The sequence below is a fragment of the Lampetra fluviatilis genome, chromosome 39, assembly GCF_964198595.1.
Source record: "Lampetra fluviatilis chromosome 39, kcLamFluv1.1, whole genome shotgun sequence".
In the NCBI taxonomy this organism is placed as follows: domain Eukaryota; kingdom Metazoa; phylum Chordata; class Hyperoartia; order Petromyzontiformes; family Petromyzontidae; genus Lampetra; species Lampetra fluviatilis.
In genome coordinates, this window is record NC_136313.1 from 10,027,219 (window position 1) to 10,041,338 (window position 14,120).

General features: G+C 48.8%; 1 protein-coding gene across 4 annotated transcripts in view; it reads right to left on the bottom strand.

The window, feature by feature from the left end:
* CTC1 (CST telomere replication complex component 1) overlaps positions 1–14,120 on the bottom strand; it is a 127,089-nt gene that overhangs the window by 75,059 nt on the left and 37,910 nt on the right. For 3 of the 4 annotated variants that reach the window (XM_078874683.1, XM_078874682.1, XM_078874681.1), the window contains exons 3-4: positions 3,885–4,078; positions 21–214 (exon numbers count right to left, since the gene is read on the bottom strand). In XM_078874683.1, coding sequence (XP_078730809.1) covers positions 21–214; positions 3,885–4,078 — 388 coding nt within the window. The remainder of the gene's footprint in view (positions 1–20; positions 215–3,884; positions 4,079–14,120) is intronic. The other variant, XM_078874684.1, reaches the window with a different exon arrangement.

Here is a 14,120-nt window from a genome sequence, read left to right on the forward strand (position 1 = left end):
GCGTGCGTCGTTGGCCTAACCGTGGGTTTCCGCAACGGCCTGCGCGGCATTCTCCTCCGCTCCCACCAGCCTCCCACCCTCCTCGCCGACCTCCAGCCTCGCTCCCTCCCCTCCGCCGCCGTGTGGCCATGAGAGAAGGTGCTTGAACCTGGGCCCCAGCGAGCTGGAGAAGGCCTGGTGACTCTTGGTACATAGGTCAGAAATTGACACGAGCCTGTGGCACATGTCACACACGTAAGCATCACTTACAAGGCGCCGCGGTGGCGAGATGTTAACCACCTCATCTGGTATACAGGAGGCCGTGAGTTCCATCCCAATCCTGAGCGCCTGCTGTATATTTGAAGTTTGCAAGTTCTCCCCGTGGTCGCGTGCATTTTTATTTGGGCTTTTGCCTCCACATTTAGAAATGTGCATTTAGAGTATTTGGCTGCTATAAATGTCCACGTGATAGGCCATTTCGTTGAGCTGTCATTAATGGCCACGTCTTTTCTGAACAAGAGCTACATAGCTCAGTGGGCCTTAGCTGGTGAAATAAAAAAAGTCATCGTAAAATAGTCGTGATAAAATAGTTATAATCCAGCGCGTTTAAGATAAAAGCTGGCGTATTATGTAGATATGTGAATCCATCACACCAAAAGGGCTGCATGTGGCATTGTGACTTTTTATTGCTCTTCCCGTGTACTCTGTCTTCCTATCACTTCCTTTAAATGAAAGTGGCCAAACATCCCCATGCAGAATGTATAGCATTATTTGTAGTATTATATGACAGACAGAATGCATCATTAAAAGTGTTGAGAAGAGTTTACACTCTTTACATACATTATCAGATGCCCTTGATTCATTACATTCACAAATTATCAGATTCCCATACATTGCCTACACATTATCAGATTCCTACACACTATCAGATTCCTACACACTATCAGATTCCTACACATTATCAGATTCCTACACACTATCAGATTCCTACACACTATCAGATTCCTAAACATTATCAGATTCCTATACAGTATCAGATCCCGATACACTATCAGATCCCTATACATTCAGTTTTTTCATTTTCAGTTTCATTTATTAGGTATAAGCCTGTGAGCCATTCGGCTCTTGACTCAACCAAAAAGTTGCTGGCAAATGTAGATAAAACACCACGTCGCCTCGGCACTGCCACGTGAAGTGGGTTTATCCACTTGTCAGTCGGCAATCGCTTTATCCAACTGAGGGCTGATTTCACAGGAAAACCGGTGCCACAGCTGCCACGAACCCCACGCGCGTGCGCACTGTGAACAAGCGTCCATCACAACGACGAGAAAACATCCATTATGGCGATGAGCCGATCCCTAAACACTGGGTCACTTCCTTCATTTGGTACTTACATTATCAGATGCCCGTAGATTACCAGATGTCCATACATTACCAGATGCCAACATTATAGAATGCCCATATCTTACCAGATGACTATATATTGTCACATGCCTATACATGATCAATTCTCAATTACATTATCAGATGCCTATACATTATCAGATGCCCTTGTTTGTTAAATTGTATTTCCAGACACCATTGTCTCGAGGGATGGGGTTAAATTCAAACAAGAGAATAATGAACCAATAAGCGAGGGCACCGAACTACAAATCTGGCCCACATTGGCTCAGGTAAAGCCACTTTAACATAATTTTCACTGCAAGTGGTGCACTCTCACGTGAAGGCTGATTGATGGCGTCTGCCGCAAACTCGAAGTAACCGCAGCTTCACTCAGCTTCGAAAGAGCAGCAGGTGTCCCATTTATCATAAAAGGCTCAGCGTCTTGAAAACGGGAGAGTGATCATACCTTATTCTTATAATGGGCTCTATATATAAACCAAACCAAGCGATGCATTACTGGACCAAACCAGTGTGCAGGGAAATAATAATAATTACTGACTTTGGTATTCGCGCCATTCATAGAGCTCTGGGCAATCACAAAATGTGCTGTGTTTCACAGCGAGAGTCTGCAGTAGTTTCACAGCAGGCGGCAATGTTGAAACGAGTAATCGCAATGGAGTTACTTCCGGGGCAATCTTTCATGAAAATTTTTTCATCAAATTTGGTTCACGAAGCCGGCACACAACGGCCGACTCTTTTATTGCGAATGACGTCATGGGAACTTCAGCGTGCACCGTGATCCAGCACACGCGTATTTCTACGGTTAGTTTAAGACGTAGCAGGGCTTTCGCGACCAACATTATCCATAAGGTTTTTTTTGGGTTAGGTCGCGTAAATATGAATGTCGTTAAACCCGCCACCACACGACACAGCCAATCAGTAAGGTTTGTCACGTTAACAAAACATGACAATTCATTACTAGTTCAGCACACCGCTGTATTGGAGAGTAAACCCACTACAACATTTACAATTCGAATTTCTACGTTCAATCACACCCGTAGAATTATTCGGGGGCCGGCCTGTCAGATTCAAACCGCGAACCTTTGCGGCAAGCGGGCAACACGCGCGGCAGCTGGGGGCCACGTGACCCGCACTAAACACAATTGCCCCACTTCAAGGAGGTTCACGGAGCTACCAGCTTCACTCATGGATGCTCTGACATTTATTAAGATTCGTATTATTGTTGCTGTGCTTGTCTACAATGAAAGGGCTCACTAGGCGATGGTGCCATGTGTAGTCCCAATGGAGTGGTTTGGCAGGGTAATTTTTCAGCATTGGAATGTTTGGAGAATAGCAGTTACATTGTATGCTTTTTGTAACCAATATTATTCATAATAAAAGTTAATTCGTGTTAGATTGCGTAAATATAAATGTGTCGTTAACCCACGACCACCCGACACAGCCAATCAGTAAGGTTTGTCATGTAAACCAAACGTGCCAATTAGTTACTCCTTCAGCACACCGCTGTGTTGGAAAGTAAACACACAACATTTACAATTCGGCTTCTCCGGGTTGTTCTTCATAGATAAACAAAAAACAAACCTTACAATGTAATTCATAATAAAAGTTATTTTGGGTTAGATCGCGTGAGTATAAATGTGTGGGTTTACTCTACAACGCGCCGGTGTGCTGACTGCTGAAGTAGTAACTAACCGGCACGTGTTAATTACGTGACAACGCTTACTGATTGGCTGTGTCGAGTGGTGGTGGGCTAAAGACACTCACATTCACAGGACCTAACCCAAAGTAACTTATTTATTATGAATAGTTTGGTTGATTTAGCTATGGGGAGAAACCGCAGACCGTGGGGAAGCCAAAGGAAAGGCAAGAGAGGCCCAGATTCAGGAATGGAACCCAACGAGGCCTTCTTTGCTGTGCGTCTCACAAGTGTTATCCCTGTACCACCCAATATGCAGCCAATGCATAAAAAAATAAACCTATTCCAAAATGTACCTGCAAACGGTGTACAACGAAGCAATCTTAAACTTGTTTATAGATGCGGCTGCGTTCAAGCCACAAGTTGCAATCGTTTGACTTCATACACTCGTAAAGCACGCGAGACACAGAGCAATGCAATCTAGAGGCATTTAGAAAAACATCGTCGTGTCACACGGGTAACGCAGAAATTAGTTGAAATGTTCGGTTGGCATGTTTATTTTGATGTTCATTAGGCCCACCATTCTCACACGGTCATATTGCTAATTTCTTTGCTGGCACTAATTAGGTGCGCTTCTTGTTCCCCGAGTGAAAGTCACACGTTTAACATTTGATCGCTCGCTCGCATGCTAAACAAAATAAACACTCCAATCAGGGTCGGATGTAGCGTAACTGTTTCTGCGACACAACTTTATTTAAGTATAATTGGACCCCAGTCAGCAGACAACACTGCAGGAATGATTAAGAGTGTTTTCGGTTAATTAGCTCTTCAACTCCCAGTGCAGCGATAGGAAATGCGTAATTACGTGTAGGCGAGCGGCAGTGGGAGGCGCTCCGCTTCCGTCCCGGGGAGGCGGTGCTCGTCCGCTTGGGCGCAGTGCTCTGACAGACATCGGACCAGTCGCCCAGACAGGGTTGCCACGGAGACGCCAGGATTTTCAACCACCGGAAGGAGATTCAACTCCACGAAGTGGTACACGCGTCCGAGCCACTCCGTCTCCTAGGAAACAAACGATCATCAGAGCGACGGGAACTTTGAAAAAATAACATTTGCTGCTGCCGTGGGGGAAATACATACCTGTCAAATCATATGGTTTACCCGTATTCTTGTATAGGGAAATTGTGTAAAAAAGAAAGTGTCTATTTTTTGTGTTTCTCCCTTGTGATGGGACTTTGTAGAATGAACGTTGAGATTTATAAGGGCACGGGGTGACCAGTAAGGTCTGAATTGGTCTGTAATAAGGTAGGGCACTGATACGGGGTTGACAGCTATGGAAATAGCAACATCTCAGAGACATCTGCAAACTAGGTTTGTTTTTCTCATTCATTCGTACCTGATGATGATTGCTTGTGTTGCAATCGAAACGTCGTATTCTATTATTTAATTTATTTTCTTTCTACGTGACTTTACCGAAAGAATCAAAAAGTAATTCCTGCAGTCACGAAAGCTCCAAGTAAAGTTTATAAAAAATGTGTTTATTTTATTCATCAGGCAAGACCCCACTGAGCTACGCAGCTCTTTTTGAGAAGCGACCTGGACACAAATGATAGCTCAACGAAGATGGCTCATCGTCGTGTGGAAATTCATCTCAGCCAAATGCTTTAAACGCGTGATGTTGATTCTAAACGTGGAGGGAAAAACCGGAGGACCCGGATAAAAATCCACGCGATCACAGGGGGAGAGAGAGAGAGACACGCGCACAAACTCCAAATAAACGCACAGTTGGGTAAGAAGAGCAGCTGCTCTGCAGAGAATATAAGGTGCTTCCAGCTGTAACAAACCATCAATCTCTCTCGTTGAAAAACATCAACAAGCGCGCAACGCACCGTACAGAGGGCACCAGGACATTGAGGACTCGAAGAGCTTCAAAGAAATACGAAGAAAGCCATTAGAAATCATAAAAACCACGAGAGGCTGAAAGCATCCCGCAGAGAATGTGAATATACAAGGCTGGCTGCATTGTGATTTTTAGCTTCTAGCCACTTGAAATGAAAAAAACCCCAGGATTATCAAAATGGACGGGAATGAAAGCAACGCTAATTGGTGCTTTGAGCAGCATAGGCCTTCATCATGGCCGCTGTTATCAACTGGAAACATTATGGCCACTTCATAGAACAAACATCCCCTTGCCTTCCCAACTCACGCCACCCTCGCCCCCCATCACCCCCCACTGCCTCACGAACCCACATCCCACCGGACCTCCACCCACACCGCTGTCTGCGTGCAAGGAGTTGGTGGTGGGGGTAGCGGAAAGAGTTTTTAAAAGAGCATCATTAATAATTCATGCAGGCAGATGTGCTCTGCTGGGGGCCTGCCAATCACTCTGCTAGCGCACGGACGGACACGCGGTGCGTGCACCACAGCACGCACCGCGGCTTACGCGGGAGGTCACACGAAGCTGCGGGTTAACAAATAAAACGAACAAAAAGCCAACGTTTCGCGATCCTCATGACTGGTCGTTAATGATTTTTCTATTTAAGAATTCCCAATGAGAGCGATTTCAATTTCAGATTTTTTTTTTTGCCAGCCCAATTCTCGACGTTGGCAAGGCAGTTGCACACGTGGCTTCTCCGTGCGCGCGTTCATGCAATTTTCTTATCGCTATTCCAACCCCCCCCCCGACCCCCGTGCAAGTGAGGGATAAGTCCACACTGATGCACGCTAATTCCGTTGAAACTCGTGAAATAAAATAAAGATGGGCACTGTGCATGTATTTTTTTTTACATTTCACGCACGCCTGACCTGCGAGGCATTAAGTCACACAGCGCCTGCCAAACCCGAAACAGCGGGCCTTCACTCACGTGCACACTTCAGCCTTAAGCGGAGAATTCTGATGCTTTCCTAACATTGCCGGACCCCATCCATCTGCCTGTCCATCCGTGTCGATTATGTCCACACGCCTGCGCAGAGACATCGCGCGATGCCAAATCTTGACTCTTGGGATAAACCTTGAATGGCGTCGAAAGAAAGACAATGGTCATGGAAGAACACGATTGCATGCATTCTACGCAGGGAAAAATGTTTCGTGTGTTTAGTTTGTTGTCCTTCCCCTGCACCTCCGATTAGCACGGTTGGCTACGTACGGTGCGAAAGAAGTTCCCCGTACGTACGTTGACAAAGGACATTACGGACGATGGAACGGAAGGGGGGAAAAAACGAAAGGAAAGCAAAGGATGGGGATATTGAAGGAGCTCAAGGGTCACTCGTGGAAAGAGGCAGAGACCGGAGGACGGAGAAGATGGCAGCCAAAAGGACCTGCCGTTACAGCAAAGCACAAACGGAGAAGAATCTGACTCCGAAGACGCGACCGGACAACGGTCGACTCCGCTTCACAGTGAAGAGCGGGAAATTACTTCATCATGGCCCACAGCGACTTCCTCTCTGCTCGTCACTATACTCACTCCTGAGTATCCATGACCTCCCGTAATAAACTACTCCCACTCGCTGATATTTTTGGCTTTGCAATAACATTGGTGTAACACTGTCCTCCGGGTTACATTTACAACACCATCTGTCTTTCTCAGATCACGGCTGGGGAATGCGACGGATTATGTTTACACGCTTGCCCATCTCCCACTGTCCGTATACTTTGGTCCTGTACCGTCGTTGAAAAGCCAATATTCAAATAATCTAATATTTGCTGGTATTTGCAGATCTTAGGCTCCATCTAACTCCGTTCCATTTTCCTTCAACTTCACCAACACATTGACAGTTCCTCCGGATTCGCCCCTATCACGCCGACAGCTTTGTGCCCGAAATACTTTAGTTGCCATCTCTGCCGTTAGGGTTGGGCTGTCGAGCCTTGTCACCGGTAGTTTTCCTTGCTGTGAAAGGGATTTGCAACTAAAGTCCATTCCAGCACCGCGGTTCAAAAAGCTGTGACCTTCCTCCACTCTGCTGCACCGACCGTCCAGATTTTCACGTGCAGCCATCGGTGGAACGTACAACGCGCCTTGCCCACAACACCGCCAGGCTGCCCTGGTAAAAGTGGCAGGCACATGAACCATGGGGTGCGCGCCGTCTGCTTCACCGTGGACATTAAAGATCCCATGGCGTCGTTCGAAAAATAGCAGGCCATTGCGGTGCCATGGTCCACATTGGCCCAATTATAAATATTACTCTCAAATTACTTCATCAGGAAACGCACGGCAACTGCTACCCCCTGCATAAAGCACTTAGTAAGGACCCTCCTACACAAAGATTATCAAAGGCACGGTGAGGGTTTTCTGGGTAAGCAGGCAAAATCAGGCTGTGTTTCTTGCCTCCGACAATGAATGCCATCATCATTAATCACCATGGCGATCCATGACGCAAGTGGTGGCCAGCGCAAAAGGCCCGGCGGCGCGTTAAGATCGGGCTCACTTTGCATCGGCGAGCAGAGGCAGAGCAGAACAGATGGCTTCCTGGACAAAGGAGAAAATCTCATTTTGAGACGCAAATTCTGGGCGGCACAGGGGTCGCATGGCATTCGTGTGCAACGATGCGAGGTGTGCCAGATGCCGCGTGAGTTTTTTTTGTTGCCGTTGTATATACGTATTCTGCTTCACCTTGTGCAAGGGTGTGATAAGCCGTGCTGATGCGTGCGCGCGCGTGCGTGCCCGTGCGTGGAACGCGCGCGAGAATTGCAATTCTCACTCGCGTTCCACGTGTATATTTTTGCGTGTTCGCTCGCGCGTGCGCACGGGCGCGAGTGGCCCCGCGTACGTGCTGGCAAAGATTTTGGGCGGCGCGTGCGCGGGCGGAGAGCGGCGGCATGGCGGTTGGCGCGCCGCGCCGCCGACCAGAGTTCGATTCCCGCTCACGGTCAACACCGGTGACGATTATCTGTATTGGTGCTGGGCCTCCTCCTCCCCTAGGTCGACTCGGACAAAAGGCGGCCGGGCGAGGTGCTGGCCACCCCACCCCCTGGTGGGAGGTGTGCCGTGCCGGCCTTCATAGGTGCTCGCGTACAGCACTCGCCCCCCCACAGTCTTTAAAAGTGACAAGGGGGAGCTTTGCATTTGAGGCCACACACAACTCTGCCTCCTAAGCTGAATCAGGTCCACACATGCTTGGTACTTGTGTCGCGTCTGACACGGCGGCGTCACTTTGTTATCTCCGGGTAAAGTTAGAAGTTGCAAACTCTTTGTGAAATGGACTGCTATCAGGTAAATGGAATACAGAGCGTGTAGCAACGTTGACAATCATTGAGATGTTTGATCAGTTTGCAGGTGTTCTTTTGCAATGTGCTGAAACTGAAAGAGCATAATGTTTTCTTGTATTTTATTGGCAATTTCTTGTTTTCTCTATCTGTACCCATGTATTACTCAATTATGTCCGCAACACGCCGTACCAAAACGAGAAGATTACTCAATTATCGAGCGTGTGAAGTCTGGCAAAACAGCCTTCTATCGCGGAGTAAAACATCCAACGTTAGAGCGACATTTGCCATTTAGTTTGAATCACAATTCAGTCTCTGTTCGCCTCTTCGCGGTAAGCAGCGAACACAGCGACGATCACAACGCCCACTGCGGAGTGACCGGCGAGGAGGCGCCGTCTTGTTTTACTCTCACGGCATCGCCGCAGTCCGGTCGCCCGCCACCCCTCCTCACCATAACTGCGGACTTCGAGCAGCCCCAGGTTGGTCGGCTTCACAATGCAACTCAACTGCAGCATTCCCTACACCAAATCAACAACAACAAAACAACCTCGATAACAACGCCTTTAAAAAGAAAAAGTACATGAAGGCAACGTTTCATGCAATGGCCCTTCATCACGGTGCGTTGCGTGGCTCGACCTCTCAATGGGCAGTGAAGATGGCTCGTTGCCTAAAACGTTGCCTCTTATAAACATGTCCTTTTTAAAGGCCGTGTTATTGACGAACTCGTTGAGTGCTTTTGTTCTTCGTGCGTAGGCACCACCGCCAAAGCGGCAGCAGCAGCAGCGCCAAATGCTGTGTTTAATTCGCTAAATCAGTGTCAGCTTAGGAAGTTTTTCACTCCAGTTGCTTTATGGCAACTTGTCCACCATGAAACTCATCCCAAGACTCCACCAACGGTGCACCGACTGCCGTAATGCCACCACCCTTAAGCCGCATTGGGCCACGTGACTCCACGCTGGCAGCTGTGGGCACACCAACGCTCCGTGTTCAGGTCCTGGAAAGGGCGCTATTTAATTCCTAAATAGAATTCTAGATGTTGTTATTTTCATGAACGTGTTATTCATCGTATATATATGTAATAAAGAACTCTTGCACTGGGTCTGTCTCCGTTGTCCTTTATTGGTTCGTACAACTTTGCCCGCACGGCGTCTCGCTCAGAGTCTCCTCCGTCTCCCGCTCGGCAGCCCCACTGCTGCCGTCGCTCCTGCAGACTTGCTGCTGGCTCACTATGCAGCCCCGCTGCTGGCTCTTTACTCAGCCTCTCTGCCTCCGACCTGCAGCCCCACGGCTGCTCACTATGCAGCCCCGCTGCTGGCTCTCCGTCTCCTCCGTGCCCGGAAACCGCTGGCCAACGGTGCCGAGTCCCGACCTGTGGCGATCACGCCACTTTCCTCCTCCTGCCCTGCGTGGCCTCCTCCTGTCTTTATTCCCACACTCTCCTCCAGCCCTTCCGGTTCCTGCCCTTAAAAGCTCTCCCTCTCCCCACGTGACCCTAACTCCTCCCACCTGTTACGTCACATCCCGCGAGGCCGTTTACGCTCGCATTACATATATATACGTTTGTAGTGACATAACGCGTGGGGGTTAGCCAAGAGAGGGTGCAACTGAGGTCGCACAGGTGTAGGCGGGGAGACATGGATGAGGTGCTGGAGAGGCGGCATCAATTATGGGGAGAAGCATTAATTGGGCGGGTGCATTTGGGGACGAGCAGGTGCGAGCGTTGGAAGATGGGGTAGACGCCGGAGAGCCGGGAGATGGAGGTGATGAGAGAGAGAGCGCGTGCTGGAGGAGCCGTGGAGGCGCCAGCTTAATGGGGGGTGGGGACCCCAAATGAGGAGGGAGATGTAAGGGAGTGTGCGGATCAACACGGGGAGAGTTGGTTGCTTGGTGCTCAAGGGATGAAGAATGCCTGGGACCTCGCTCTCCTCACCTCGTCCTCGCCAGCGGTGTTGGCTGATCTCCTGCTGGGGGCAGGGACGAGGGTGGAGGTGTGAGGGAAGCTAAGAGTGTCCGTGTGAGTATGCCACTACACGTTTGTTGAAGCAGCTTAACATCTTATTTATTATTTCGTTCCAGTTTTTTACCCAGGAGAGCTTCACAGACTCTCAACTCCTATGGGAGGGGACCGGAGAACCGGGAGGAAAATCCACGCAGAATAGAGGGAGAGCATACAGACCCCACACCGAGAGGCCCCCGAGTCGGGCATCGAACCGAGGCGCTTCTCGCTGTGAGGCCACGAGTGTTACCGCTGCAGCGCCACGCTGGTGATGTCTTAACGCCGGGCAGGGAATGAGGTGGCCTGGACCTTGAATGCCCATCACAGTGAGGACGGCACACGACAAGCACACGACAATCACACGTGTCTTCTTGGTTCTTTCGGTAAAGTCACGTAGAAGATGAATCCCTGCAGTCACGAAAGCTTTAAATCGAAATTTAATCACACGTGTCGAAACATCCAGGAGGGGAACTAACCAAGCAGGGGCTCAATTAAACCGCTCAGTTCGCGCTCCATATGCAGACGTTGTTCGAGCCACTCAACGTGGGGCAGTTGTCGTTAAACACTTTAATTAGTGAAATCGCTTCATTGACATTCATCGACGTTAATGTCTGCGTGTTATTTAACGGAGCTGGATATGGCACTTTGGTTTATTTATTTTATTTAAAAACGCTTAAGCCTAATTAACGCCGCAGTTGATTCTCATAAGTATAAGTCAGCCTGGGCACAGCCAACAGTTCATGTCCCACGTGTGATTTGGAGAGAGCTTCGCTGCGCCGCATGAAGACAACTGTGAACCGCCACTGCTCTCTAAAGCGCGCTTGCAGTGGGGGCCTGTGCAGCACACACGTGTGTTGTGTGCTCCAACTGCCTGACGCGATCGCGTTGCTTCGGACAATGTTGCAGCTCAAAACTCCAGACCACGACAACGCACCAAACTGAGGAGTTTCCATTTTTAACCGCTCACCCCTCCGCAACCGACGTGCGACTACTTTAATTTGCAGCCGACAGGACGAGACTTGCAGTGACGAGATGACAGTCTGCCGAGGCCCACGGGGTCTGGAGGTTGAGAAGCTCCGATTTTTCGGAATGCGATCGGTGTGTTAAAATGCATGGAAGCATCCAACGGTGTGATAACACAATTAAGCGGTAAGTGCGTATGTACGTTCAACTTCTTTCGCACCACACGTAGCCAACCATGCAAATTGCAGGTGCGGAGAAAGGACAACAAACTAAACACAAGAAAGCAGTTCCAAAGAATTGTTTTCCATCTGGATGTAAAAGTGCACGGCTCCAGTGGCTTCCTAATACAGTAAAACCTTGGATTGCGAGTAACTTGGTCTGCGAGTGTTTTGCAAGACGAGCAAATTTTTTTATAAATATAAATTTGATAAACGAGCGAGGTCTTGCAATACGAGTAGTACGTGTATACGCTTTGTCTGCCGAGCGTCACGTGATCACAACTGATATACGAGTGCTTTGATATACGAGTGCTTTGGATTACAAACACGTTTCCGGAACGAATTATGCTCGCAATCCAAGGTTTTACTGTATACTATTATGCGTTGGTGAAATCAGGCCAAAACAGGCCCGATTGCTATCAGGGTGCCAAACATTCCAAGTACACTCACTGACTGAGCCCTCTGGCCTCACCGCAAAACTCCCCCCCATGCAAAGGTAGCGTTGTCATTGATGCTCACACAGGACGCCACCGCTGACCGTCTGAAGACGGACTCCAGAGTGCGTACGGCAGAAACGCGGCGCGCCACCGAAGCCGCCGGCAACGGTGGCGAGTGGGCGAGCTGCGGTGCGCGTACACCCACACTCGTGCATCCTCCCCCCAAGGTCCACACTGGGGAGACACAATTTAGACGAGAGGTTCCTTTCCCTGGGCAAGGAGACAAATCTGTCGGCGAAGTCACAAGAGGGAATCCGAGATGCGCACGATTGAAGGATCGCAGTAACACCGCTGCATTCGACCTCCTCGACTCTGGCCGCCAAAAAAATTGTCATTCTGTCTCGTCTTGACATTTCTGTTTGCCTCTCAACATTTATTTTTTGTATCCACCTCAAAGATAAAGAGTTGTTGATCATAGGAATCCTTTGTTTGAGCTGTGGGCGGGCGGTTACTCCAAAGGATATTTTTCTGTTGCAAAGCACAGGTTGGGCTTTTTCATTTTGCACGAAATGATTGGGAGGGAGGGGGGAGGTATGGGTGAAAAAAAACACACATTTGTGAAAACACAGCACAACAAAAACAACATAAATCACTTCGCCACAAAAGCCAACGGCGTTTGCACCGGCGGTATGCACTTTCAAATATATGGGCTACAACTTCTGGGCTTTAACAACGAAAATGTCATTTTTGGTCTTTGAATATTCTTAACTGTGAAGTGCACAATTGGTGATGACCACTAGACGCCACGACGACGTGACCAAGGAAGGTACCACTCGATGATCAAAGACAACCTCACCCTTGGAAGCCAACTATTAGACAACTGGAGAGAACACAGGCGAGAGCAATTACTTAGGTGAGTACTCGTGCACGTTTGCATGCAACTGTCAATGATTTGTGTTTGAGTCTAAATGTGTACCTTTGTTTTGAGGTGCGAGAACACGTGTGAGTAGGCAACGGTGGTGGAGCGATTCGCGCGCTGCGCTACGAACCCGGAAACCCGAGTTCGATTCCCGCTCACGATCAACGCCGGTGACGATTATCTTAACCCGTCCTGGGCCTCCCTGGTGTGGGGTATAAACATCGCCACTGGGGAGACAAAGGCGGTCGGGCGTGTTGCTGGCCACCCACCCCCTCGTGTGCCGTGTCGGCCGTCATAGGTGCTCGCTAACAACACTTGCTCCTACAGCCTGTTTAAGGCTATATGGGGGATCTTTGTCTTTGTATATATTATTTAACACACACCAAATTAAATTAAAAACCATTCCAATAGAATCGATGCGATCACATTTGCACCTTCACAATCCACGTTAAAACAATGTAGTCCATCATTAAAAAATAAATAACATGATTAATCTTACAGGTCATTGCAGTGTTAATGATTTCCTTGAACATTAATTTTCTGTTAAAACTATTACAGCATTAATTTCCGTGGTTCAATATAGTTTATCAACGCCTGTCATCCATCGCCACGGTGTACTTCCACATCCTTGTAAAATGCATCCGTCTCACGGCCGGATTTCTGCTCATTACTTTGTAACGCGTTCCAACGCGGGTTCAAAGCATCAATTCATTCGCTCTCAATTAGCTGGCGGTGCTGCCGCCGCCACCGCCGCCGCCGCGTTGGCAGGGCTGCAGAGGCACGATTAGCAACAACAACAGACAACTCAATGCGCTCGTCAAATAACTTTCTAGATGGAAAAAAGATGCAACGCGCGACGTTTCGGGAGAATGGCCCCTTCCTGATAGCGCTGTCCTATGAAGAAGGTCCCATTGCCTTCATGAAGAAAGGCAACGTTGGGGGCAACGCCCCCCCCCACCCCAGCCTGTCTGCGCTCAGAAGAGGGAACGCTGCTCAAACACGTCGCCCCAATATTGTTCCTGTGCGTGCCACACGGTGTCAATGACTCAATGCGTTGTCGAGAGCGGCGGTTCCCGACCTTTGCGAGTGTGCCGACCCCCGCTTATTCAACCTCCAAACATTTAGCGCGCCGCCGCCACCACCACACGCTATCAAGTAGTTACTTTAAAATTGTACTTTAAAATTGTACATTTCCTTGACGAGGGTGTTATTATTATTATTCTCCTTTTCCGCGGACATCTGCGGATGTCACTACATACTACTACGTAGGTAGCTACCTACCACTACCTACTACTACCTACTACTACGTAATAGCAGGCTACCTCCTACTACGTAGGAAGTGGGTAGCCTCGCGTATCACCACCGGGG